At 33.7% G+C, this 27,963-nt stretch overlaps 1 protein-coding gene across 4 annotated transcripts; it reads left to right on the top strand.

Moving 5' to 3' along the window:
• The first annotated feature begins 403 nt into the window (after nt 1-403).
• Nucleotides 404-27,021, top strand: C9orf72 (C9orf72-SMCR8 complex subunit). Of its 4 annotated transcripts, XM_071600678.1 has the most exons (12): nt 415-458; nt 4,260-4,490; nt 6,764-7,251; nt 8,323-8,382; nt 11,316-11,411; nt 12,135-12,199; nt 13,414-13,486; nt 16,149-16,265; nt 20,269-20,504; nt 23,683-23,740; nt 24,954-25,063; nt 25,178-27,021. In XM_071600678.1, the coding sequence occupies exons 3-12, from the start codon at nt 6,808-6,810 to the stop codon at nt 25,362-25,364; spliced, it is 1,446 nt and encodes a 481-aa protein (XP_071456779.1). In that variant the 5' UTR covers nt 415-458; nt 4,260-4,490; nt 6,764-6,807; the 3' UTR covers nt 25,365-27,021. The 4 variants fall into 4 exon arrangements, with proteins under 4 accessions (XP_071456780.1, XP_071456779.1, XP_027786871.1 ...); XM_071600679.1 differs by lacking the exon at nt 4,260-4,490 and having other exon boundaries at nt 404-458; XM_027931070.2 differs by lacking the exon at nt 415-458 and having other exon boundaries at nt 3,929-4,490.
• Nucleotides 27,022-27,963: the final 942 nt, after the last annotated feature.

Genomic DNA, 27,963 nt, shown 5'->3' with positions numbered 1-27,963 from the left:
AAGTCGGCCCGGCCTGCCCCGACGCCTCCTTTCACCACGCGTCAACGACATTCGCAAATTGAAAACGTCAAAGAGTGTTCTACGGTGTCCTACTAGGAAGTAGGCGTGCGTCAAGCAGGGACAAGTTCCGCCCACGTAAAAGATGGCGCTCGGCGCTTCAGCCACGCCTGCTGCCCTGTTCCTTCTCTTTAGGGGCGGGTCTAACAAGAGCAGGTGGTGTGTGTTTTTGTTTTCCCCCCCTTCCTGCCCTCCACTTTCTTTCGTAGTATTCGCAAAGAGCGAACATGGAACGAACTGATAAATATTAACCAGAAGAGAACGAAAGGGGAACTGCGAAGTGGGGCGGTGCGGTAGCTGTAGGACGCGCGAGGGGCGGGCCGGGGGCGGGTCGGGGGCGGGGCTGCGGTTGCGGTCCCTGCGCCCGCGGCGGTGGCGGAGGTTCTGGCGGCGGCGAGTGGGTGAGTGGACAGCTGGCGAGTCCTAGACCAGCAGTTTGGGGTCAGCATGCCGGGTCGGCACTGGGGCGATCGCGGGTTTTCTCCCAGCGCTCGACTCATTCTCTTCCCGGACTGAAAGCCGCCTTGGGGCTTTCCGGCTTTAGCGTAGTAGGGCTGCTTGCATCCCGGCCCCCGGCGGCGGCGGTGGCACGGAGACAGGGATGGGTTCGGGCCTCTCCCGGCTTTTCGCCCGCAGGCCTCGAGCCGGCCTCTTCCCGAGACCCGGGGCAACCTCCAGCTGCGCTTCCGCTGCGGGCTCAAGGAAGGGAGCCTCGGGCACCGAAGGGGCTGGCCCGCGGAAAGCCGGAGTGCGCTCGGCCCATCTGGGTGAGCCGGAGAGGGCTCCTGCCGAGAGGAGACAGCGCCGGGTGCGATGGGGTGTGAACAGACTACTGGTCGCCTGCAGATTATCAGTAGAAGTTTGTGAGGAGTGCTGTTTTGTAAATGTGGGCAGCAGTGCTAGGCAGAGTGTACTCCCAGTCTGTGAGACATGGCCTGGTTGCTTCACAGCTCCGAGATTGCATACATTTATTAAAGGAAGTGACTCTTGTGACTTAGGTATCACTTGGCTGATGGTAATCTGTTCCAGAAAGAAGTGCACTGATTACATGTCTGCGTCCACACAGGGTCTCTCTAATCAGGGTGAATTCCACAAGGACTTGTGTTCAGGAAAAGGTGGGAAGTCTCGTGCATTGGCCTAGGAGGGTTACCTCTTTCAGACATCCAGATTCTTAGGCGCAGGTGAATAAATTCTGTTTATTCTGTTCCTGTCCATCACCAGTGGTGCAAGGCGAGAGTACACAATTAGGCACTACTTTTACTTTGTACAAACCGTTCAAAAAAGGACTGTTAGGATCTTCAACAAACTTTGGGAAACTTTTAGCATAATCTGGGAGCATCACAGAAAACAAGACTATGACATATGGGGTATTAATTATATGGAACCTGGGGCTGGGGCTGTAGCTCAGTGGCAAAGCACTTGCCTCGCATGTGTGAGACACTGGGTTCAATCTTCAGCACCACATAAAAATAAATAAAGATACTGTGTGTTTATCTACAACTAAAAAATTTTTTTAAAAAACTATATGGAACCAGGATATTTGAAATACAGAGTAGTTATCTTTAGTGTATACATAAGAAGGTTTCCAGTGAAGCCTAAAACCACAGATCGTAAATATATAGTATATAACCCTATATATACTGTTTTCTCCTTTACATACAAACATGATCCAGTTTAAATTGGGCACAAGAGATTAATAATAAAATAGTACAATTATAACTAAATACTGTAATAAAAGTTCTATGATTGTTCTCTCTCTCCCTCTAAAAATATCATTGTACTTTCAACTTTATTAAGTAAAATAAAGGTTGTCATGAACCCAGCACTTTGATACTTAGACAGTCTTATGATAATAACCAAGAGGAGTACTGAGTGACTAATGGGCAGGTAGTGTATATGAATATATATATGAATATATCTATATGAATACAAAGCACAGAGGGATGATTCACATCCTTGGAGCAGACAGTGAATTTTATCACACTACTCAGAATGGTGTGCTATTTAAAACTTATTATTTGGGGATGGGGGGGATTTTTAGTTAATATTTTGGGATCAAGTTTGACCACAGGTATCTGAAACCTCTGTTACACAAGTGCTGTTAACCAGCACCTCCACCATGTCCTTGCCACTTTAAGAAAACTGAATCTGTTGGAAATTGCCCCAGTATGACTGTGCTCTTTATGAAACAAAAGCGAGAAAAATTGCAGACTATATTCTTGATTGTGAACCAAGCCAGTATTTACCTCCTCCAGGAAACAATTACATTCCACTTGAGAAATTAATAAAATCTCTATTTGGCCATGTTAGCAGTCTAAAGTTTACTTTCAGAGAAAGAGATTAAAAAAAAATGGAGACTCCTTTCTTTCAAGATTATTATTGGTTCAGTGTTAATTGCGTACTTCCAAGGGGTGGTAGATTAATTTACCTGTTAATCTGAGAAACTTTGATCAGTGAGAGATGGCTCGATAGTGATATTAGGAACTTCATCTCTGAGTAATGCCTGATGTTAAAAATTTAGAAAGTGTTTTAAGCAGTTCACTATCCTTAAAGTGGCCATAGGCAGCCCATGTTTTGGAAGTGGGCTGGTTTAGGACCCTGCTTCTCTTGGGTCTGGGAAAAATAAACAGAAAGCATTGTTATAGGGAATGAGAGCCTATCATGGAAGAATTCTGATTCACAGCAGTGGACCAGTCAACTTTCCAAATATCAATCAGGAAAGAGATATCTGATTTTTAGCAAAAGTTTAAAGAAGCAAAAGCTCAAATTTACCAATATGCTAATAGATTAAATAGATGCTAATTAATATAATATGTCTGCATATGTTGGATTATTTTTAGGAAGTGTATTGGGTAAACCCTCATGAACCCTGTTCTTTGTTTATAGGAATGGCAAACCACCATCTCACCCAATTTGGATCCTTGCTTCCCTAAAAAGACTGTATGACTAATGTTAGATAACCTGGAGTAGCCAACACTACATGTACATAAAATATGTAGATAAAAATATTAGTTTTCAGCTGAACGTTTTTTTGCCACATTTGTACATATGGGTTTTTCTTACCAAAGATGATTCGAGCATTAAATTAATTTTTACAACTCTCCTAATTATACTTCTCTGTGACATTTCATTTCTTAGGTTATAGTAGTCCCACCTTATCCATGATTTCAGTTTATGTGTTCAAATATAGTTAAAAAATAATACATGAAAAATTCTATTGCATGCCATTCTGAGTAGCCTGATGAAGTCTTACACCTTTCTGCTCTCTTGCACCCAATATATGATTCGTCTCTTTGTCCAGCTGTCCTTGAACAGTCCAGTGTATCCACACTGTAATGCTACCTGCCCTTTAGTCACTTAGTAGCCATCTTGGTTGTCAGATAGGCTGTCACAGTATGGCAGTGCTTATGTTCAAGTAACCCTTATTTTAATTAATAATGGCGCAAAACACAGGAGTAAAGATGCTGGCAATTTGGATATGCAAGAGAAAATGCCATAAGTTCCTTTCTTTAAGTGAAAAGGTAAAAGTTCTCAATAAGGAAATAAAAAACCCTATATGTTGACATTGCTAAGATCTATGATAAAAATGAATCTTTTCTCTGTGAAATTGTGAAGAAGGAAAAAGTACTATGCTAGTCTTGCTGGTATACCTCAAATTACAAAAGTTACAGCCACAGTGTGTGATAAGTGCTTAGTTAAGATGGAAAACACATTCAATTTGTGGATATATGACTAACAGAAAATGTGTTCTGAGTGACGGCAGCACATTGTACCAGAAAGCATTGAACTTACACAAAGGCATCAGCAGGTTTCTGAAACATGTGGCACCAAGCCATTTACTGCAGTATGCAAAAATTGCTGGAGAAGCTGTAAGACAAATTGGTGGAGAAGGATTTGCCAAAATGCTGGATGAAGAAGTAGAAAAACATTGAGGGCCTTTGGGAAGTTTTAAAAATGAGGAATCAGAAGAACTTATTTAGTAATCTGCAGAGAAAGAGGAAGATGAAACTGAAACAGAACTAGCAACCTGAACATTTCTAAAATTTGCTGAAGTATTTGAAATTGCACAGACATTAAAGGGCAAAATTATGGAATACTACCTTCAGATAGAACATCATTAAAGTCACCCATAGTATTAAAACCTCTGCAGCAACCCTGTGAGTTAGAAAGAGACAACAACTTCTGATTAAATTTTCTTCCAGAAAACTCCCTTGAACTTGGAAGATCTTCAACCATCAAAGTAGTCTCCTGCTTACATCTAACATCAACGTTGTCATGATTCAATGATCCAGGATCACTTGAAGTGGATGTCTTCCTCCTGATGTATCATCAGAAGGTCATTAGTAGCCTAAAGCTGAGTCACAGCACATATGTCACATATGTGCTTATTACATATTCATTGTATTATCTCCCATTATCATAGGAAGAAGAAGGTGAGTATAGTACAATGAAATATTTTCAGAGAGAAAACATTCACATAACTTATTATATTGCTACAATTCTATTTTATTGTTAATCTCTTACTGTGCCTAATTCATAAATTGGAGTTTACAGTATATAGAGAGAGGTGCCATCTGTAGTTTCAGGGATCCAGTTGGAAGGTATCCCCCAAGGATAAGGGGCAACTACTGTATTTCTTGCTTGTCAACTTTTAAAGCTAAGCAGTTCAACATGATCTTTAGCCTTCATTTTCTTTCTAATACTAGGAGTGAGACTGAATGTAATTAGTGGTCGTTAGTAATTTAGTTCTCACAATCAGGTAAAAGGTTTTCTCATATTTCAATCAGATTTTGCTATAGCTCTCAATCCTATTTAGGAAATTCTTTTAATTTCAATATAATAATTTGAGTTGTAATGTTGCCTTTTTGATTTTCACCTTTTTATCCAAAAAGAAAGAATAAAAGAGAAATGTTTTACAGTATGATTTTATGGCTATGTGTTTACTTTATTGCCTCTGCTTCCCATTTGCTGTTGTTCATAGTGACAGCAAAAGCATCATTACAGTTCCAACTCAGATTACCTTGTTGTATTCAGTCATTGTAAACTGACTGTTGAAGTTATATTCAAAACAGTAGATATTTTTAACAAGCGATAGAGCTCATATCCATTGTGGCCTTTTAAGACTTATTAAATTGACATATACTAAAACACAAATATTACCTAAATGAAGTTTTGAAATTAAAAATACACAGGTAAATACTGTTTTTTGTTAACTATTTTCGTACATACTTCACTATTAAGTGTTTTGCCATAGTTTGTGTGCCTTTTCATAGTATGATAAAAATATTCACCACAGACTTTAAAAATAGAAGTCACTGCTTTTCATAAGACTCTGAACTCTCTTGACAATATGTAGATAAAATTCCTTAATGTAAAATAGTTTAATTTGACACAAATTTTGTTATAGATCAAATGTTAGCTCCAAAGTCATCAAACAGGTGTATCAGCATTCACCTGTAGCTGCTCTCCATTACATTATGATAATAGAATCCATAATTTTAGACTTGCTTAAATGAAATTGTCCTAATGGTTCTCACTTTCAGTCTTTGATTATAAGTCTTCAATTATAGTACTTGCAAGGTTGGTTAGGTTTACACTAATATTACATAGAATATACACTTTCAGAGTGATATCTTTGAGTGGATCAAGATATATGAGTTGAGCCCTGCATTCTAGCTTGGCTGCAAGCTTGTTTGTGTTCTCCATGTCTGTTTCCTCAGCAGATTGAAAGCTTTGAATGGGCTTCATCCGTTCTGTTTGTTTTTTCCTATTCTAATAACTAAAGCATTTATTTTAGCCACTTAGTATAGAACTCTCTTCACAATGGTAAAGTACTATACCATTTTCTTTACTAATGTATTAAATGTATTTATCTTTGTTTTCACCTGTCAGTGTTTTTACCAGTATTTTTACTAGTATTGAGCTTTAGTATCCTGATTCCCAGAGAGTTTGTCAAGGATAACCAAACTTTTTAATCATTTTTGTTGTTGTTGTAGCTTCAGACATGATTTTGTCATCTTATGAAAAAAAATTTTTTTTTAGCAGGTTTAAGGTATTTCTACTGTCAGATGGCTAGGGTAATAAGGCATCACAAACTAGACTTAAAATAGCATCCATTCTCTCTGGGTTCTGGAAGCTGGAAGTCCAGTATCAGCAGGAACATGATCCTACAGGCTGTAGGGAAGCTTCCTTGTGCCTTCCACTTCTGGTGTTACTTATAGTCCTTGGCATTCTTAGGCTTGTGGTTGCATCATTCAGTTTCTATCTTCTAGTCTTCACATGGCTGTCTTTCCTTTGTGTCTACATGTCTCCAAATCTCTCTCTTTCCCCTTAGAAGCCCACTGAATTAGAACCCATTCTAATCTAATATGACCTCATTTTAACTTAATTACACCTATTTCCAAATAAGGTCACATTAACATATATAAGGGGTTAGGGTTTGAACCTATCTTTTGGGGTTCAAAACCAACCCACAAGAAGTGTCACCATGTCTAGCTGAGACTTCCCCTTCCCATTTTTCCCCCTCTTTAGTTATAATGGTTAAGAACCAAATATCTAATCATGATAGAATTGCACAAAGTCCAGATATTTGGGGAACAATCGTCTGTTATATGAGCTTTAGTTATAATATTCGTCTCTTTGGGGGTTTGGATGGATATCTTTAAAATTGCTGAACCTAATCATTGCTTTGTATGCCCTCATCTAGATATCTCTGGAACATTTGGATAATGTGAAATTTGGGATGCAGTGATGTCGACTCTCTGCCCACCACCATCTCCTGCTGTTGCCAAGACAGAGATTGCTTTAAGTGGTGAATCACCTTTATTAGCAGCTACCTTTGCTTACTGGGACAATATTCTTGGTCCTAGAGTAAGGCATATTTGGGCCCCTAAGACAGATCAGGTACTTCTCAGTGATGGAGAAATAACTTTTCTTGCCAACCACACCCTAAATGGAGAAATTCTTCGAAATGCAGAGAGTGGGGCTATAGATGTAAAGTTTTTTGTCTTGTCTGAAAAAGGAGTAATTATTGTTTCATTAATCTTCGACGGAAACTGGAATGGAGATCGGAGTACTTATGGACTATCAATTATACTTCCACAGACGGAGCTTAGTTTCTATCTCCCACTTCACAGAGTGTGTGTTGATAGATTAACACATATTATTCGGAAAGGAAGGATATGGATGCATAAGGTGAGTGGTTTCTCAGCTTGTTAATCATGCTAACATAGCCGTTCAGAGTTTATTTTCAGACACATTTATCTAATTTTTAGAAATTACATGCATTTAACATTTGACATAGCCAACATATATTTTATGTCTACCCCATTAGATATAGATGAATTTGTCTTCACAGTAATCATGGAAGGCAGGAGGTGGTAACACTGTATTACAAACAAAAAGCTAAAGCTTAGAGAAAAAGAAATTTTTAGAGTTTAGATTTGTCTTAGGAGCCTTTGACTCTAAAACATTTTTATTTTTATTTCATTGCATGACCTTGTCTTGTACTTACTACAATGTGTAGGTATAATAGTTTAGAACATTTGTTTCAGAAACTATCTGCCGGGAACCTTTGGTCCCTTTAACTTGCCAAGTTCCCAAATTTATAAAATGAGAAGGTTGGACCAAACAGTTTCTAGGAGATAATATTCCTTTTAATTTTGCGGGTTAAGCTAGAGGGAATTATCATTTCCCACTAAATCCTGTACTCTAATATATAATCATATTTATATTTCAGTATTCTTTTAGCATCTTGAAAGAACAAATTTAAGTTTTCTTCCTACTTTCCAATTTAATACTAACCTGAAAGTCTTATTAAGGCATTATTAATTGTATAAGGCTTCTAACTGATGGTAAGGAGAAATAGCACCTTTAAAGAATAGGTATTTACTCTTTGTAGACTCACCTCCTTATTCCTCATGTTTATGAAAATCATTTAAAATAAACAAGCTCTGTATTCCTCAGATTCAATTTGATTTTGTTTCATTTAAAAATGCTTTGTTATGTTCCTTTTTGAAACTGCAGGTGTAAACTTGATTGTTTCCTGCTAAATTATATTTCTTTTTTCACTGCAGAATAAAGGGTATTTTGTTTTATACTATCTATGAAAGCATGGGTTTGTTGGGTTCATCCTGCCTTGCTCCCTTTAGCTCCCTCTAGAGAATATTTTTTTCTACAAAGTAAATTACACAGAACATATCTATATTGAAAAACTAAGTATTCAAATGCTGTGGCTTTTTAATAAATAAATTTTCTTTTGCTTAGGAAAGGCAAGAAAATGTCCAGAAGATTGTCTTAGAAGGCACAGAGAGAATGGAAGATCAGGTAAAATGCAGATTACATGCAGTCATATCCCATTATTCCCATAGCATATGTCCATATAAGGCATTTGGCTTCTTATAAGGCCTTGAGGACATGTTAGTTTGACAGAGTGAGTCTGAAAATAAACAGTCTTCATATAAAATAAACTGAACAAAAAGTATCTATATTTTACATCTGAAGAGATAAATAAATAAAGGGAAATGATAATTACATCTACAAATTACTATTTTGCTCCCTTTTTTGGAAAACTTGTTCATATAAAAATTTTTAAAATGTATATGTGATTTTCTAGGTATTGTTTCTCAGATATCTATATATGAGTAACTGAAAGATGAGGAGTAGGTGTTCAGGGCGCAACACAGCTTTAAGCACATTTAAGACTATTTCTTTAGTCTCATGCTGTATCTTTAAAACTAATGCAGCTTATATTTTATTCCATGATATATCTTTGTTTTAATATTGAAATTTGCCAGTGACATTTTTTAGCTTCTTACCATTCAGTAACATTGATTCCTTAGGAAAAGATACCATGTTTATCCTGTACCTTTGAATGTCCTTGGGAAATAGATGCTAAGAGTTTGAGAAGCATGACTGCAAGAGGATAACTTCCCTTATAGAAATTAAATACAGTCCATTTCATTGTGGGGCAGAAAAGTTCTCCTGAAGGGAATCCCAGTGGAGAAAATGTTCTTAACTTTACTCCTATTGCTCTGATAGGCCATCCTCCGTTTTTGTTTCTTCTTGTAAAATTCCAGTCTTTTAAGCATGGCTACATTGCCTTTGCTCTGTTTCTCCTTAGTATGACTGGGACAGAATGATGCTTTAAAAACATTTAGTTTTCTAAATACTTATGAGAGACTAGGGGTGTGGCTTCCTGGGGTGTGACTCAGTAGAAGAGCACTTGCCTAGCATGTACAAGGCCTACAAAAAAAGCAAAATAATTCTTGTGAACGTATGGGGCATTAACAAAGAAAATACTAAAGCCTGTAAAATAATCTTTGCAAGATTATCATCTTTGTACTTCTGTAAATAACCTTCCAAATCAAATGAGGTAATTCTGGGGAAAAGGCTAAAACTTATAAGAAAAGATTTCCCTTCATCCAGAGAAGCTTGCCTTTACTTTGTTTGCTGGTTGGTAAACAGGTCCCTAGGAATGTGGTGATTCACCAATCTCCAGCCTGATATTTATGGAGTAATTTAGTAGAATTATCTCAAGATAAGGAAATTGAGGACCAAATAAAATTCTGCTTTTAGTGGGTTCACCAACCTCTAACCTGATACTTATGGAGTAATTAAATAGAATTATCTCAAGATAAGGAAATTTAGGACCAAATAAAATTCTGTTTTTAGTAAAACTGTTTTTTTTTTTTTTAAACCAGAAACCTTGATTAATGAGTTTCTGCCATGATTAATGAATTTCTGCCTCTCTCAAGGGCTTTTCTTAAAACTGCTATCTTATCCTTCTGTGTCAGTAGGAAAGGATATTTGGGACAAATTGGAGACTTTAGAGAGGAAACTCAGAAGTTCAAGTTAGAGAAGAACAAGGAGGAAAAGAAATCCCCAGGGGTTTCTTTTATGTATGTGGGGCCATACACACACACACACACACACACACACACACACACACAAACACATATACATACATATATATATGTATGTATTTTTTTAAGATCCTCTTCTGTATTCAGTCTTGTAGGATTTTTGTTGTCGCTATTGAGCATTAGACTGTTCATTTACTTAGAGTCAGATAAATGCCTGAGATTCCTTGTCCAAAATATTATCTGAGCCTAAACCTAAGGGGAAATGTTTTCCTAAAATTGTTATTTCTGAAAAGGGGGAGTTGTCTTATAATTGAGTCTTGCATGTCTCACATTATGTGCTTTCAACAGCCTTATATTGAAAAATAAATTCTGCTTGGGAATGACACAATAGTATGAAACAATTTTAGTGAGTGCTGATTTTGGATGTTCATAGCTGTCATCTGGTAAATCACTTACCAAAGATGGAAGTTCAACACAGATTGAGTCATTGTTCTTATGAGATTTGTTGTATTAATTGTAATTGTAAACAAGCATTTCAACAGTTATTTTAAAAATCAAAAGCAATGAGTGTGGTTAATTTTGGAAGTTACTATAAAATGCATTTTTTAAAATAATAAAATGCCTGTTATGCAAAGAGGTTTACAACTTAGGATAAAATTTCCAAAGGTAGCAGCACATTTAAATCTTAAGCAATTTAAATGATAAGGGACTTTGAAAAGCTGAGTTAAGGTAGTAAAAAAATGGATATAGGGATAAAAGAGATCCTAATTTGAAGATACAAGAGAAGAATTTGAATAAAATTATTTCATGAAATGTAAGGAAAGAAAACCTACTGAATTGATCAAATAATGTGATTTTAAATGTGTCTAGCTAAAAATTAATAGAGATTTGACAATTTTATCTACATCTCTAAAATTTCACATATTTACATTGGTTGCAAAACTGAATGGTGGTGTGGTAGTAAGTAAATGAGGAATCACCCTTATTTAAGATACTTTTAAAATATTTGTGATGATTTGATTTGTCTTTGGATAGATTATACCCTGTTTCCAATGTGGAGGTTGGCCATTTATTGAAGTTTTACTAATGAGTTATTTGGTAAGGGTTTCAAAGTCTTTTTAAGCTTGACTTTCTTAACTTGATTGCCTTTAATTAATAAGGTTTTTATAACTCAATTAGATATCAAAGGAGATTCTTTCTAAATTTGGCACAGTTGTTTATTTGTTGCATGTAATAGTAAATGATAAACCAGAGTCCATGTTTACTAAAGAAAAATTATTCCTAAAAGAATGAAAATGAGCTTAAATAGCATGAAAATTCTTTAAGTTCATTTTAAGTTTTTTTGCCCTTCTTGTCCTCTATTATGTCTTCTCTTCATTTTACTTTATTGTGCAGGGTCAAAGTATTATTCCAATGCTTACTGGAGAAGTCATTCCTGTAATGGAACTGCTTTCATCTATGAAATCTCACAGTGTTCCTGAAGAAATAGATGTAAGTTCTTATGGGGGTGACCTTTATCAGTTCCCCTGAATTATTCTACTATTATATATATTAATAACATTCTAATTTTGCTGGTAAGCATTTTATCATTATACTATTCGGATGAAGTATTAGCCACAAATAAGCACACATAGAATCCTGAATTTTATGATCAGTTTTTTTATCACTGATAGTCATGGCAAAATTAAATTTAGTTATTTTACCACCTTTATGTTTCCTAAAAGTGGGAATATTCCAGAATTTATAGAAACATTAAAGTATTTAATACAGTATTTTTTTGCAACAAAGCAATGTGCAAATTAATGACTATTAATGGAAGTTTACTTACATTCACTAATTTAGTTTCCTTAATCATTTGTTGAGAACATTTTAAATCACACATTATGCATGTATAGAGAGAGATCTTTGGAAAATATTCTTACTGCTTTCTGACTTTGTCATTGAGGTTGGTCTCTTGATTCTGACAGACAGCTCAGCAGAGGAAGTTGTCTTATAAAATATGTTGCTTAACCTGACTGACCACCTTTCACATTTGTTCTTTGAAAGGTTGTGATAGTTCAAAGAGATTGTTTTATGGGTTTTCTTGATGCTCAAAAATGAGGACAATGTGTTATATTGAACCTAGACTTTAAAACTTAGGTATAAAAGCATTCTCTCAACCCTGTTTTACCCAGACTAATTTTTTCGTTTGTTCATTTTTTGGGTGCATTTTAGATAGCTGATACGGTACTCAATGATGATGATATTGGTGACAGTTGTCATGAAGGCTTTCTTCTCAAGTAAGAATTTTGTTTCATTTCCTAAATGCTGAATGAAACAGATACAAATCTTATATACTCACCCATAACAAGATTTGGAAGGAAGAAAATAATGATACCTACTCCCCCAGACAATTTAAGGATAACATTGCATATTTGAACTAACATTTGTGTTACTTTTTCACTCATTGTGATATATCAGCTGTTACTCCTTTTAGTGTTTTAAGATACTGAGTTTCCATAGTGCCCAGACAAGAGAGCTTGGTCCTTTCGTTCTGATTTCTTGTTTTACTTCCCATTGATGTTAAAATTAAAAATACTTGAGTTAAGTTGTATTATAGATAGCCTCAAGTAATTTAGGCCTTGAAATGGAAATTATTCATTAAAATTATTTGTACTGATCTTTTTTATCTAACTATGAAGTTTAGTACTTAAGAGTGTGACTCTCAAGCCAGACTGCCTGGGTTACTGTTGTGTGACCTTGGATAAGCCACCTAAAATGTCTGTGCCTCCTTTTCCTCATCTGTAAAATGGGAAGAATAATAGTACTTACTTTCTAGGGTTATTGTGAGCATTGAATCAGATAAATCATATAAAGCACTTACAACACTACCTGGCACATAAAATCACTTATGGGCCAATAGCTCACATTTTCTATTTATGTTTCTTCTAAGGAAAATAATAGTAATGGCCTCTATTTTTTGAGCGCCTATGTGCTAGTTCCTAATACCAAGTGCCTTGCATGTATTATCTCATATTTCTTTACATTTGCAGATAACTTTGTTTTTAAAAATGAGAAGTGAAAAAATAAAGTATTAACTTTTATGTTTACGTTCTTTTCCTTTAGGCTCATGATGGAGTATCAGGCATGTTTAACCTAAAAAATCTTAATAGCTTGAATCATAAACCCTTTAGTATTAAATCTATTAAGTCAGCCATTCATATATTATTTTTAATCTCATTTGGCTTTAACCTCTCTACATATCAGTTTCTTCAGCTATAAAATAATATTTTACTAACTGGGTCATCTTAATATTCAAACGAGACAATCTCTGTGAAAGGCCCCTAGATAATGTGAAGTTTCATACAAATAAAAGATAGTATTATACTTATGGTGTTGGTGTTTATCATGTAAAACTACTCTGAGTTATTTGAAGCTTATTTACTATTTTTTTAAATTTATGAAATTGTTTTATAGCCAGGGTTTTAAATCTGTTTTATTTATTGATCTACAGTGCCATCAGCTCACACTTGCAAACCTGTGGCTGCTCTGTTGTAGTAGGCAGCAGTGCAGAGAAAGTAAATAAGGTAATTCATTTTATAACATAGACTATGATCTGAATTTTAATACTACTAACATGTTATGGATTGTCATTTACATGTTAAGTTATAATTCAAATGGTCTAATAGTATAAGGAGAAAATAAAATGTTAGCAAATTATTGTGACACCCTATGGCAGAATGAATTTGAAATGAACTGTTTGAATAGGAATTCAGTTATCAGTTTCATTTTGATAACTCATAAACACCAATCTCAGTTGTGTATAAAGGGTTTTGAGAATATTTTAAAATCAGATAGCTTTAAAAATGCCTTCTATTTCCCAATTTTATCTTTAATAAATATAAAGATAGCTATGTACTTTTGGTACTAGTGTTATGGCAAGATTACAATAAATCACTAAGTTGATCTTAAAGCAAGAGGTGGAACATTTATTCACCAGCAGGCAGTCTGGATTCACCAGCTGGCAGGCCAAGGGACAGGCTACAAGTCTACACCCTTCGATTCCATCCCAGGATGTGAGTCTACCTTTATATTCCAGAACCACATTAATCATAAGTGGCTGTTGCTATGATTCAAAACCATAAACAAATGTCATGAGATCTAAAATCATAAACAGAAGGGAAAGTGTGTCAAAATGACCCTAGTTGAGTACAAGTTAAAGAATGGTTACTAACGTCTAGGCAATCATTCTTTGACAGGGTACTTTGTTCAAGAAAAATGGGAACCAAAGAGAACAATTTTACATTATATAAGAATTGTCATTTTGTGTTGTCACACATGCTATGCTAAGCAACTGTTGATGGGTACAGAGGCAGGGTGTTCCCAGGAGAGAAGGATTTCTTACATGACATGGAATCTTAGGGTAAAATGGAGTCTGTTTGGCCATTGCCCATATAGCCTGGCCTATAATACTAGTTCTGAAGAACTGCATTTGATCATCTTGATTTCATTGCCTTGATTTTTACCCCATGTCTATCCTTTTTAGGGAGCTAGTATTTCTACATGGTAAGTGGAGGCTGTACTTTATTCAGTAATGTTTTGACTACTTCCTTCAGTGCTTTGAGTAAATAATTAGTGAATGGTTAGTTATATTTCCAAGCATTAGTCGGTAAATTAAGATATTTTGTACTTTTCTTCACTGACCATTAGTTAGAAATTAGAAAGAATCCAGATATAAGTGCATATGTCTATCAATTTAAGCAAATCTAATTTCTTTTTAACAACATTTTAAACAAGATATGTTGGAGGTGATTATTTGTTTTACAAAGCTATTCATTATTTTTGTTTGTTTAATTTGTCATCCCATGTATTCACATGAGCCTTAATTTGCCAAAATTATCTCTCTTACACAACCATTTATGAGAGATTAATATTCTTCTCTCATTATATTTCATCTAGAGACTATTAATCTTATTTGTGTTGCCCCAAAAACGTGGCTTCCCATTTGTGACCCACCCCCACAAAGCCTTAGAGTTCTTTAGAAGTGCTTCTCAGTCTGCATTATGAAAGGAGGAAGGCTCTGTTTATTAAAAATTTTTCTCTGGCCGGGGTTGTGGCTCAGCGGTAGAGCACTCGCCTCTTATGTGTGAAACCCTGGGTTCGATCCTCAGCACCACATAAAAAGAAATAAACAAAATAAAGATATTGTGCCCGTGTATAACTAAAAAAATATTTTTAAAAATTTTTTTCTCATCCTTTATCCTCTTAAGATTGAATAGCTTGCCTTTTGTCTTTTTAATTTGACAGAAAATTTTCCACTTCTGTAATTAAAAAACAGTGCTTTAACATTATCACTCTAGTCTGAATTCCAACAGTTATATGGCTCATTTTTATTTTTTCTAGTTGTACCCTAGGTCAGATGCTATTAGAATCAGTGTTTTCTGAACCCCCACCAATAGCATGTTTATATTAAGTCAAATTTAATAGAATTAATTTTCTTTTGGTTTAAGAATTTGGATACTCCTTGATATTCATTATAATGGGATTTACATGTAGAACTGTTACAACATAAGTTATAATTTGGGCTAATTTAAATGCACTTATTTTTATTCTTGAAAGTTATTTACTTGCTTGAAAAACAATTGTTGCTGGGTGGAGATATAACCAATTACTGTATTAGGTCATAAATTCCCACTAAAATTAATAACCTAATACAAATATGTCAAATAAGTATGAGAAAAGGTATGTATTATATTTTTCACCTGGAGAGTCACAATATGTATTCAAATATTACAGATTTTACCAGATGTGGTGGTGCACACTTGTAATTCCAGCAGTTGGGGAGGCTGAGGCAGGAGGATCACAAATTCAAAACCAGCCTAAGCAACTTATCAAGACCCTATCTCAAAATTTAAAGAAAAAAAAAATTTTTTTAAATGGGCTAGAGATGTTGCGATGTTGCTCAGTGTTTAAGTGCCTCTGGGTTCAATCCTGGTACAAAAAAAAAAAAAAGTTACAGGTTTTGAGATACCATAGTTAATTTACTAAGCATATCTTGAACTCATTTGGCCATAAAAATCACCTTTTTGTAAGCAATAAACGTTATATCCTATGGACTGTTCCAGGTGACTAAGGAAGGATTTATATTTTAAGTTAATTGACCAAACAATTAAAATTTTTAATTTAAAAAAAAATTTATAAGCAAATCATATACTTCATATTTTAATGCTAAAATCTTTTCTTTTATAGATAGTGAGAACATTATGCCTTTTTCTGACTCCAGCAGAGAGAAAATGCTCCAGATTATGTGAAGCAGAATCATCATTTAAATATGAGTCAGGACTCTTTGTGCAAGGCCTGCTAAAGGTATACTTTCCATTTATCACAAGTGAAACCATTTTTTAAAAATAATTTTTGAGACTCTGTAAAAATACTTGAAGTATTTTGTTTAATGCCCAAGGACTGACTTCCTTTACATAGTTCTGAGCATAGACTATATTATCTTATGAATATATATTTAGTATCGTCAGTGTAACACTATGAAATATCTTTTCTTTGCCAGGTGGTTTCCTGTGTAGATATGTGTATAGCCTCAGGATTTTTTAAAAAATATGTGCTTGAATTAGGTTGCACCTCTAAATATTTCTTTTTACTGAACCAATTTGAATTTTTGTGTTACCATTTTGTATTTACATATGAAATTTATTGAAAAAATTTAAAGATCTTTAAAAGTGTGTAAGATTTGAGTAATTCATATATATATTAACATATACATTTGAAAAAGTATGTATTACTAATACATATTAGAAAAAGTTTTATATTAATTTAATTGAGTTTATTTTTCAAAGACTAAAACATATAAAGGTAATTGATAATTATTTTCAATAATTAAGGGAAAAGCAATTATGCACTTTATTGAATTTATTATTGATGTCTCAGTTATAGTCAAAGAAATGAAGAAATGCTTTCCTTATGGTTGTGTGATTCTTTCATAGTAAATGCTTTCTTAAGGATGTAGGCATAGCAAAATGAAAGAAAATAAGTATTAAAATATTTTAAAATGTTGCACATACCCTTAAAAAATTAGGTATAGAAGAAACACATCTCAATGCCAGAAAGGCTGAATATGGCAAACTTACAACAAATATCATACTGATTAGAGAGAAGTTGAAATAATTTCATCTGAGATTAGAAACAAGAAAAGTGTTTTGTAAGCAATAAGTGTCTCCTGTCCAGTGTGATATTGGAAGTCTTAGCTAGAGCAAGAAGGTAAGAGAAAGACATAAGTCACCCAAATAAGAAAGGAAGAGATAAAATTATCCCTGTTTGTAGATGACTTGATTTTATATATCAAAAAACCTAAAGGCTTCACCAAAAAAACTGTTAGAACTGATAAACAATTTCAGTAAATTTACAGATAAAAAGTCAACATACAAATGGTACTGATTGACATAATAATAACAAAATTGCGAGAAAGAAATCAAGAAAAAAACCTACTCACAATAACTACAAAAACATATATCTAGGAATAATATAAACAAAGATGTGATCTCTACAATGAAAATTATAAAACAGATTAAAGAAGTTGAAGATGATGCCAAAAAATGGAAAGACATCCAGTGTTCATGGACTAGAATTAATATTCTAAAAATGTTCTTACCACACAAAGCAATCTACAGAATCAATGCATTTCTTCTTATAATACCAATGATATCCTTCATAGAAAACACTCCTAGAATTTGTATGGAACCACAAAAGACCTTAAATAGCCAAAGCAATCTTAAGGAAAAAGAACAAATTTGATGACCCTAATACCTGACTTCAGAACATACTATAAAGTAATAGTAAGCAAGACAGCATGGTACTGGCATAAAAACATGAACATAGACCAGTGAAACAGAATAGAGAATCCCGAAACAAATTCACATTATTTACAGCCAATTGATCTTTGCCAAAGGGACCAAGTATACACATTGGAGAAAGGAAAGTTTCTTTAATGAATAGTATTAGGAAACTGGATATCTGTATACAGAAGAGTGAAACTATACCACTATCTCTTAACCTGTACAAAATCAATTCAAAATAATAATGTGATAATCTCAAATTAGAAAACTTTGGCTCAGTAAAGGAAACAGTCAACAGAGGGAAGAGACAATCTGTGGAAAAAGAGAAAATATTTGCAAACTATTCATTAGATGAGGGATTAATATCCAGCATGTATAAGGAACTCAAACAACTCAACAGCAAATTTTTAAAAAGTAATCAGATTTAAAAATTATCTGAATCGACATTTGTCAAATGTATGCAAATAGCCAATAAACAAATGAAATAATGTTCAATATTATCACTAGGGAAATGCAAATTAAAATGACAATGAGATACCTTCTTAGCCCCAGTTAGAGTAGATATGATGAAAAATTCAAAAAAAATAACATGCTTTCAAAGATAAAAAGAAAGGAGAGCTCTCATGTGGTGGGAACATAGATTAGCACTCCATTGTGGAAAACAATATGAAGATTCCTCAAAAATAGAACTGCCATTTGATCTAACAGTCCTACTACTGAGTATGTACTCAATAAAAATGAAATCCATATATCAAAGAAACATCTTCACTGGTGTGTTTATTACAGTACTATTCACAACAGCCAGGGTATGAGATCACCCTAGATGTTCATTAATGGATGGATAAATAAAATTATTCAGTCATTAAAAATGAAATTCTGTTATTTGCTGCAACCTTGATGAAACTGGAAGACATTATGTTAAGTGAAATAAGTTAGGCATAGAAAGATGAATAATCTATATTCTAACATACATGTAAAAGCTAAAAAGTTGATCTCATAGAAGCATAGAGTAATGGTTACCAGAACTTCGAAAGGGTGTGGGGGAGAAGGGATGGAGAGAAGATGCTTAATGAGTGTAACAATGCAGTTGGATAGGAGGAATAACTTCTAGTGTCCTGTAGCACGTTATTATGAATTAATACAGCAATCAATTGTATATTTCAGAATAGCTAGTAGAGAGAATTTTGAACATCCTCAACAAAAGGAAATGATAAATATCTGAGGTGATTGATATACTACCCTGATCAGATCAGTACACATGTGTTGAAATGTCATACTATACCCCATAAACATACATAATTACTATATATCAATTAAAGATAAAAAATGTATTGAAACAATAGTCTTTGGAAATATTAATTCAGCTTTATAAATTATTAATTCAGCACAGTAAAATGCCTGTACTGCACTCAGAAGAATAGTGTTAAAATAAACTAAAGAAGCATGTTTCTAATTTAAGTTTTACAAATTTGAAAATTTATACTTCTTTCTACTAAAGGCATAACATAAAGGGTTTCTTCAGCAGCCTCTCATTTTATTATATAATTTTATCCTGAAAGAGATCAGTACCAGATGCTTAATGGAAAACTTGAAACTGATTTAGTGAAAAACTATTTCAGGAGTTCTCCATGCAAATCTAAATTGTATAACCTTCCAGAAAATACCTTGACAGAATATAAAAATGATTACTGCAGCATTATTAGAGTGAAAAAATATAAATAGCTTCTATGTTCTCTTCATAACATAGTATCTCATACACAATAGGTAATTACACAATCAATAAGGAACCACTTTTTTTTTTTTTTTTTTTTTGATGCCAGGAATTGAACCTAGATGTACTTAACCACTGAGCAACATCCCCAGCCCTTTTTATTTTTATCCTGGGACAGGGTCTCACTTAATTGCTCAGGCTCTTGCTAAGTTGCTCCGACTGGCTTTGAACTCATAGTCCTCCTGCCTCAGCCTCCTGAGTCACTGGGATTATAGACATGCACCACAACTATGCCTGGATATAACCACAGTTATTATTTGGCACATATCTTTCTAGTATTTTTTTCTTCTGTATGTATGTCATACTATACCCCACAAATATGTATAATTACTATGTGTCAATTAAAAATGAAAAATATATTGAAACAATAAAATCTCTAGAAACATTAATTCAGCTTTGTAAATTATGTAGTTTCTTCAACCTCTCCCCATTGGATTATACTCTGCATGTTCTAACCTGCTTTTTCACAATATTTTGTAAACCTCTTCCAATTTCAACATGAACTTTTCAGTAAATTTATTTTTATCAATCAGATAATAAATTCATTTTAAATTTATTTAATCACTTCTTTTTGGATGCTTAAAGTGTTTCTCATGTTTTTGCTTTAAAACTGATATTGTAGTGAACACTTCTGTCTGTAAGGTATGATAAATTTCTAGAATAAAATCAAAGCCATTGCTTTAATTAGAAAAAAAAAAAAAAACTTCATATCATTTGGCATGTAAGACAGTAAGTTCTCTTTTCATTCTGACAGGATTCAACTGGAAGCTTTGTACTGCCCTTCCGTCAAGTCATGTATGCACCATATCCCACCACACATATCGATGTGGATGTCAATACTGTGAAGCAGATGCCACCCTGTCATGAACACATTTATAATCAGCGTAGATACATGAGATCAGAGCTGACAGCATTTTGGAGAGCCACTTCAGAAGAAGACATGGCACAGGACACCATCATCTACACAGATGAGAGCTTCACTCCTGATTTGTATGTAATGCTCTGCCTTTTGATTTTGGCAAACAATATGAATCTTTTATGAGTAAAAACAAACACATTATATTTAAAAGGAAAGAAATATCACTAGCATAATGATGCTTAAAAAATATTAAAATATTAAAAAATAATCAACTGTTTTTTTTTTAAAAAGCTATCCATTTTGAAAATATTATTGTGTTTCCCCTAAAATAAGTTAAAATTAGCACTTAAAAGAAACATTTAAATACTTTTTTAACAAATAGGTATTGAGCTCATAGCCTGTAGGAAATAGTATGGTTAATAGTAGTGCATCAAATAGCCTCCCCTCACCACTTATAGTGTATAATAGTCTGAACAGGATTATTATATAAAGTAATTCCAAGTCTATTTTTCTTGTACATAAATATTAAATAATTCTGGGGTTGTGGCTCAGTGGTAGAGTGCTCGCCTCTCACGTCTGAGACCCTAGGTTCGATCCTCAGCACCACATAAAAAGATAAATAAACAAATAAAGATATTGTGAAAAAAAATTAAACTGTTGAAATACATTAATATAGTGTTCTTATGCTTTGTGTTTTATATTGCATGTAATATATTTTATGTTATTTTTATATTTGCCTTAGTCATTTCTTACCACAAAGTGTGATCAGTGCACTAAAAAGAATAATAATGACAGTTAAATATTGATTGTGGATCAATTAAGGAAAAAACATGATGATGATAATTCATAGTTATAAAACTTGAAGAAAATACTTAAATGGTGTTCTGAAGTCAGAGAAAGAATTGTAGTATACTAGGGTTTTTTGAATCAATTAAAAGTGCTCGGCACAGTGCTGGCACATAGAATATACTCAAAAAACCATAACTATAATTACCCAGGTTGAAGTATATAAAGCAGCAATAAAATTGGATTGAGTAGCTCTATGCTTTGCTTTTAAGGAAAATTTTGAACTGAGGCAACAGACTCATGTAGCATAGTAGCCATAGTAAAATGTTGACCAAAAGCACAGAATAAGAACATTATGTCCAAGAATCCCCAGCAACATAGGTCTCTATATGCATAAAGATGACTTAATTAGGGTCCATCTTTCTCAGGTCTCCAGTGTTCTCATTGGCTATTTAGAAAGTTTTAGAGGAATTGCTTCAGAAAAAAAGCATTGGCCAAATTGGAATTCCATGTCACTGAGTTTTCACATATTAGTAGTTTGGGTATGAATATAGATTTCTCAAAATTAATCTGCACTTTCTAAAGGGTTTAGAATTTTTTTTTTTTTTTTTTTTTTTTTTGATTGATTAGCTGCTTAGGAGCTCCATTAAGAGAATTTAGTGAACTTTAGAATGGGTTTGCGGGCTGGGGATGTGGCTCAAGCGGTAGCGCGCTCGCCTGGCATGCGTGCGGCCCGGGTTCAATCCTTAGCACCACATACAAACAAAGATGGTGTGTCTGCCGAAAACTAAAAAATAAATATTAAAAAAAAAATTCTCTCTCTCTCTCTCTAAAAAAATAAAGAAAAGAATAGTTCTGTTGTTGCTGTATTTAAAAAAAAAAGAATGGGTTTGTAACCATTTAGTGTTTTCCTTTTATTTTGTAGATATGTTTAAGCCAGCTATTCTTGTTTTGCTGAACATGGCATAATAATGTCATAAATTTAAAATTTTATTTACAACCCTAAATGTTTTGAACATAAAAGTTTGAAAAATAGTTTCAATTACAAGAATATGTGTAAACTTTAGTTTGTGGTAGACTCATTTTACCATTTTTTGTGTTTTAAACAATACTACTTACTTTTTCTATGTTATGGGAGCTGTTTTTTTTTTTTTCCTGCTCTGCTGGGGTCCAACCCAGTGACCTACACATACTAGGCAAGCATACTACCTCAACTTAACTTATAAAAATAATTTTAGTCATTGTCTATATATTAAAATCCAGTCACTGAAAATATTTTTAAATACTTTGCTTCATACAATTCTGATATGATGGAGATATTCATTCAATGAAATAAAACCAGAACACTGGGCTTTATAGTCACAAAGCTTTCTCTCCTCAAAGCTTGAAAAGTGGTGTTGTTAATGCCCAGCCAATAATCTTGAAATGTTGATTTTTCCTTCTCAGTTCCTGCTGTAGTTAGTTACACTCATCTCCTAAATTAAGAAACTTGAGTTACTCTCTTAGTCTGCACCACCCATTCTCTTCTGTATCCCTCCTATCAGTAATATGATGATCTCTATCTACTATTTTCAGTCTCTCTTTCATTTAAAAAATTACTTCGTTTATTGAATGTTATGTTACCTCTCTGATCTGAATGAAACCTAAGGAAGATGGAAGAGAAAAGCTGAAAGGCTGTGAGGCCTGGGAAGAAAACAGTCTTGCTTGTTTTAGCATCTGGTATGTCCTAGGTGCTGTGTTAGACACAAATCATTTCAAGTGGGTATCATGTCTTGACTTCTCTCTCTTTGGTCATTGCCAAGGTAGATGACACTTTCTTAGGTTTCTAGTTCATGTTATTTGCAGATGATGTCCTCTTAATGCTAACCCAGAGGTTGTGATATTGCCCATTATCAACTGGATTTATTCCTTGATCCCACTGAAATGTCACTGATTTGTTTTAGTTTTTGGTGATAACATTAGTGTTATTTTTGCTGCTGGTTTTATTTTTTTGTGAGATTGTCAGAATTAGCAATTTATTTATTAATTGTCTAAGACTTTTTAAAAAAAAAAAAAAAGAGAATTTTTTAATATTTATTTTTTAGTTTTCGGTGGACACAACATCTTTATTTTATTTTTATGTGGTGCTGAGGATGGAACCCAGAGCCCTGTGCATGCCAGGTGAACGCGCTACCACTTGAGCCACATCCCCAGCCCCAAGACTTTTGTTATATGTGTAAGATGAGAGTTCTGAAATAAATTAGTAGATGTTTTATTTATTTATTTTTATCTATTCATTTTTGGTGCTAAGAATTGAACTCAGGGACCCATGCATGCTAAACACACATTGTACCATTAAATACCCAATGCCAGCCTCTGGAAATATATTTTCTATCTCCAAATATGTACATCTATAATCTAATAAATACGTTTATGCATGATATACCATTTATATGAATTTAACTTGTTAACTATGGAGTGAGAGGTTGTAAAAAGTGTCTTAAACAGCCATTTCAACATTTGGACCTTTTCTTTTCTTTGTAGGAATATTTTCCAGGATGTCTTACACAGAGACACTCTAGTCAAAGCCTTCCTGGATCAGGTAAACATGGAACCATCCATTGTCAGAATGATTAAATGTTTTCTTTTCAAACATATCATATAGTACTTGTGCTATATATTTGAAACATCATGGGATTAAGTTCTCTTTTTTGTAGTACCTATTCTATGATCTTTCTAAAGCTCCTAAATCATTTTTCTTATGAATTATTAGTAGAGACTAGCCTCATTAAAGATTCAGCATTCCCACTGAAAATAAATATTTTAATTTCAAATGCTAGCCTCACTCAGGGGTTTTGGTTTTTTTGTTTTGTTTTTTGAGGGGAGGTAAGTTGTTTATTTGCTTTTATTGAGCCAAAAATGTTCCTAAAACTTAGTATACTTCTGTTTAGATTATAACATCTTTATTGTCTCATTTAAAAAAAATATTTACTTAATTACACATTTGAAGAAAATGATAGATACCTGGGACTTATTTCTTATGTAACAAAACATTGTTGTAATGTTGTTCTGGGGATTGAGCCAGGAGACTGTCATACGTGTAACTTTGAAATAATGAGATCCTTATGTTAACTGGAAAATTTGGATCCAGGTCTGTGTAGTTTGTGATATATTGCAAAGTTAAGGATATATTGCAAAGTTCAGGATAATTTGTAGTCATGCAATTTCCATGTTTCTCATGCCGAAGTAAAAACCCTTCTACTCTCCCCCTACATAAGCACACATTTCTCCTACCCATGCTAGAATATAGATATGTATTTCAAAACCATAGTCCATGAGCATGGCCTGACTTCTGAGAGCTTCAATTTTAAGATTTGATTAGAAAAAGTTAGATAATACAGCATCAAATAACTTACATAATGATTTTTCATAATAAAATAAATGGTCATGGATATATTTTGATATAAAATGCAGAATTTAAGTGCACCAAAATAGATAAAATAGGAAATTTTAAGATTTGATTAGAAAAAGTTAGATAATACAGCATCAAATAACTTACATAATGATTTTTCATAATAAAATAAATGATCATGGATATATTTTGATATAAAATGCAGAATTTGAGTGCACCAAAATAGATAAAATAGGAAATTATAAAAACTCAGATTGCTTTCAGACTAGTGCTACTACCACACTCCTATATATTAGAGGGCATTAGTGAAAATGCCAGGTAACTCCCAACACTGTCAGGGAAACATGCTATATACATAGAATGGTAGGAAATCCATGTGTTAAAATGCTTCATTTTCCTGCAGGTCTTTCATTTGAAACCTGGATTATCTCTCAGGAGTACTTTCCTTGCACAGTTTCTTCTTGTCCTTCACAGAAAAGCCTTGACACTAATAAAATACATAGAAGATGATACGTGAGTAACAGTCCTTTACAGAAGAAAAGCCTTTGTATGTTTTTGTTTTGTTCCCTTTTGATATTTGCTGTATTATAATGTTTGGTCTTTCTTTCTTTCTTTTATTATTTGTAGGCAGAAGGGGAAAAAGCCCTTTAAATCTCTTCGGAATCTGAAGATAGACCTTGATTTAACAGCAGAGGGCGATCTTAACATAATAATGGCTCTAGCAGAGAAAATCAAACCAGGCCTACATTCTTTTATCTTTGGAAGACCTTTCTACACAAGTGTACAAGAACGAGATGTCCTAATGACTTTTTAAATGTGTAATTTATTAAGTATATTTCATCACAGTCACTATTGCTGTTGTGTAGTTCCATGGTGTGGGAAGCATCATTCCCCCAAGTTATGCCCCTAGAGTCCTACTCAGCATTGCAGTTAAAGTTAGTTACACTACAGTTGCCACAAGAGGTCTGTAGGGGATGTCAGGTGCATCGTTAACATTGAATATCTCTCTTTCTAGATGTGCTCTCTTGGGGACTTCTGTTTACAATTATAACAAATACTATTGCTGTCTTTTAAAGATATATTAATAGTATATAAATTTGACCACAACTACTGTTTTTTTTTGAAATTTATGATTCATGGTTTACACGTATCAAAGTGAAATCTGAGTTAGCTTCTGCAAATATCATAGTAATTGACTTGACATTTTTTTCATGTTTCTTGGTGTGTAGGATTACTATAAGACTTTTGCAATCATCTGCAAATTTAGAGCATTTAAAATTTTCAGTTCCACAGAAAGGAAGTTAGCTTGAATAGGAAGAAGAGATTGATCAATAATTCAGTAATTATTGAAATTAATCATTAGATCCTACTTTGTAGATTTAGTCTTTAGAATTCAGTCTATATAAAAATGTCAGGCAGTTATGTGCAGTCCCTGATTATGGTAAACAAAGTGTGGTTTTTGTTTATCATTGTTGTCAACATCCAATATGGTTAAGCTCTGTCCAGGAAAATATAGGAAATTGAATTGTTTTAGTAGTTGTTGCCAACTTTTTAGATTAATTTTTATTATTTTTAAGCCAAATAGAAATGTGTACCTCCTGTGCCTTTTTCCCCGCCATGGAAAGTATAATTACTTGGAAGAAGTTCAGATTCCACTGGTCAGTCCTTTCCACTTATTTTTCTCATACAGAGTCTATCATTTACCTTGTTTGGCAGTCATGGTGATCCAAGTTTATAAAATGAATTAGAGAATACACTAACTAATAAGATCTTTTGAGAACAGAAAACAGTTTTTTGTCTTCTTCCACCTTTTATTTCTGCCCACGTATTGGAAGTTATTGCCTTGCTGCCTGCATCACATAAGAGCAGCAGGAGAAACTTGACAGAAGTGATATTTTTCTAGGTGCTATTTTTGTCAGAACTAAGTGGTCTGTTTCTTTACTTTCCTTAATGTGTTTGGACCATTTTACTGGCTATAAAATAATTAACATAATTATCTGCTAGAGAAGTGTTGACATAGGAGCATATCAAACACAGATATTTTTATTTAAAACTGGAAGTGACATGAAAGGGAAAATATAAGTAGATGAAAGATATAAAATTGATAGAGCCCTTCTGCTCCCATCTACAAAATTTAATGAAAAAGGTATGTTCTATTCTGAAAGGTCATAATAGCTTTTGCATAATGAGTCAGAAAGAGGTAGACATCTTAAAAACTGAACAAGATGGATATACTACATGTAGGTCAGTCAAGAAAAATTTTGTAGATACCATCTTTTAGTGTCCTGTATGTGCTCAATGCTTTTATATGGTAGATCCCTATTTAAGTGCTGACTTATTTTCTTTTGTTGGTTTATTGTATTGTTGTATAGAACGTAAGATGTACAGTGAAATAAGTTATTAAAGCATGTGTAAACATTGTTACCTTTTCTCCTAGTTGGAGAATTTTGAATAAAATATATTTGAAATTTTGTCTCTTTCACTTATTGTTCAGGAAAAACCACTATTGTGATATTGGAAGACTGATTAGCTTCTGATTTGGCTGACAGTCATGTTGGATCTAAACTATCTTTTTTAAATTTTCTATCTTCAAAGAAAATATATTTAAAGGTACTGTATGATGCTGCACTCTTACGTTTAAAAAATAAAATAGTGTTTTGTTTAACTTTCAGGATGGCATTTTGATTTTTCACTTAACATATTTCAAATGTAAAATAGTAGTTAGGTAAACTTTTTAAAATTTTCTGTTATAATGATATTAATATTACCTGAAGTTACTCATTATGGGTATCTGTACAGGTATCCAAGGTAAAAGTACAAGTAATCTGAACTCTTTAATTTGGAAAGCAAGAAGTGGGATTGGCATTTTCACTCCATGAAAACAGTTTTATTAATAAATATAGCTGTTGGGTTGAAAGCTTTCTTTAAAACAAAACTGATTTGCCAAGCACAAACTGATTTTTAATTCCTTCATCTAAATAGGCCCAAGCAGAACGATACAAGTTCAAAGCCAGCCTTAGCAACTTAATGAGACCTTGTCTTAAAATAAAAAGTATAAAGTGCTGGGAATATAGCTCAGTGGCAAAATACCCAAGGGTTCAATTCCCAGTAACTCCACCATGCTTTAAAAAAACAAACAACAAAAAAAAGTGATTTATTTCATCAGTAACATTCTCAAAGAAGAAACCAAAGCTTCATAAAATGCTATAAAGTAAAATGATATAATTATTTATATGATATGTTTCTGTGATGCTACAGGCTAAACAGAAAAATAATGAATGTCACTTCTGAATAAAATCTAAATAACAGTATTTAGATTTCGATGTGTGATTGCACAAATTGGTATCTCTCCTAGAATCTACAGAGTATAGCTTAAAGTTACAAAGATAGCTACTCTCAATTAACACACCCTA

This window comes from Marmota flaviventris, chromosome 13 (assembly GCF_047511675.1).
Source record: "Marmota flaviventris isolate mMarFla1 chromosome 13, mMarFla1.hap1, whole genome shotgun sequence".
Classification (NCBI taxonomy): Eukaryota; Metazoa; Chordata; class Mammalia; order Rodentia; family Sciuridae; genus Marmota; species Marmota flaviventris.
Note: the sequence above shows the minus strand (reverse complement) of the source record. Positions and strands in the feature narration are given on the sequence as shown.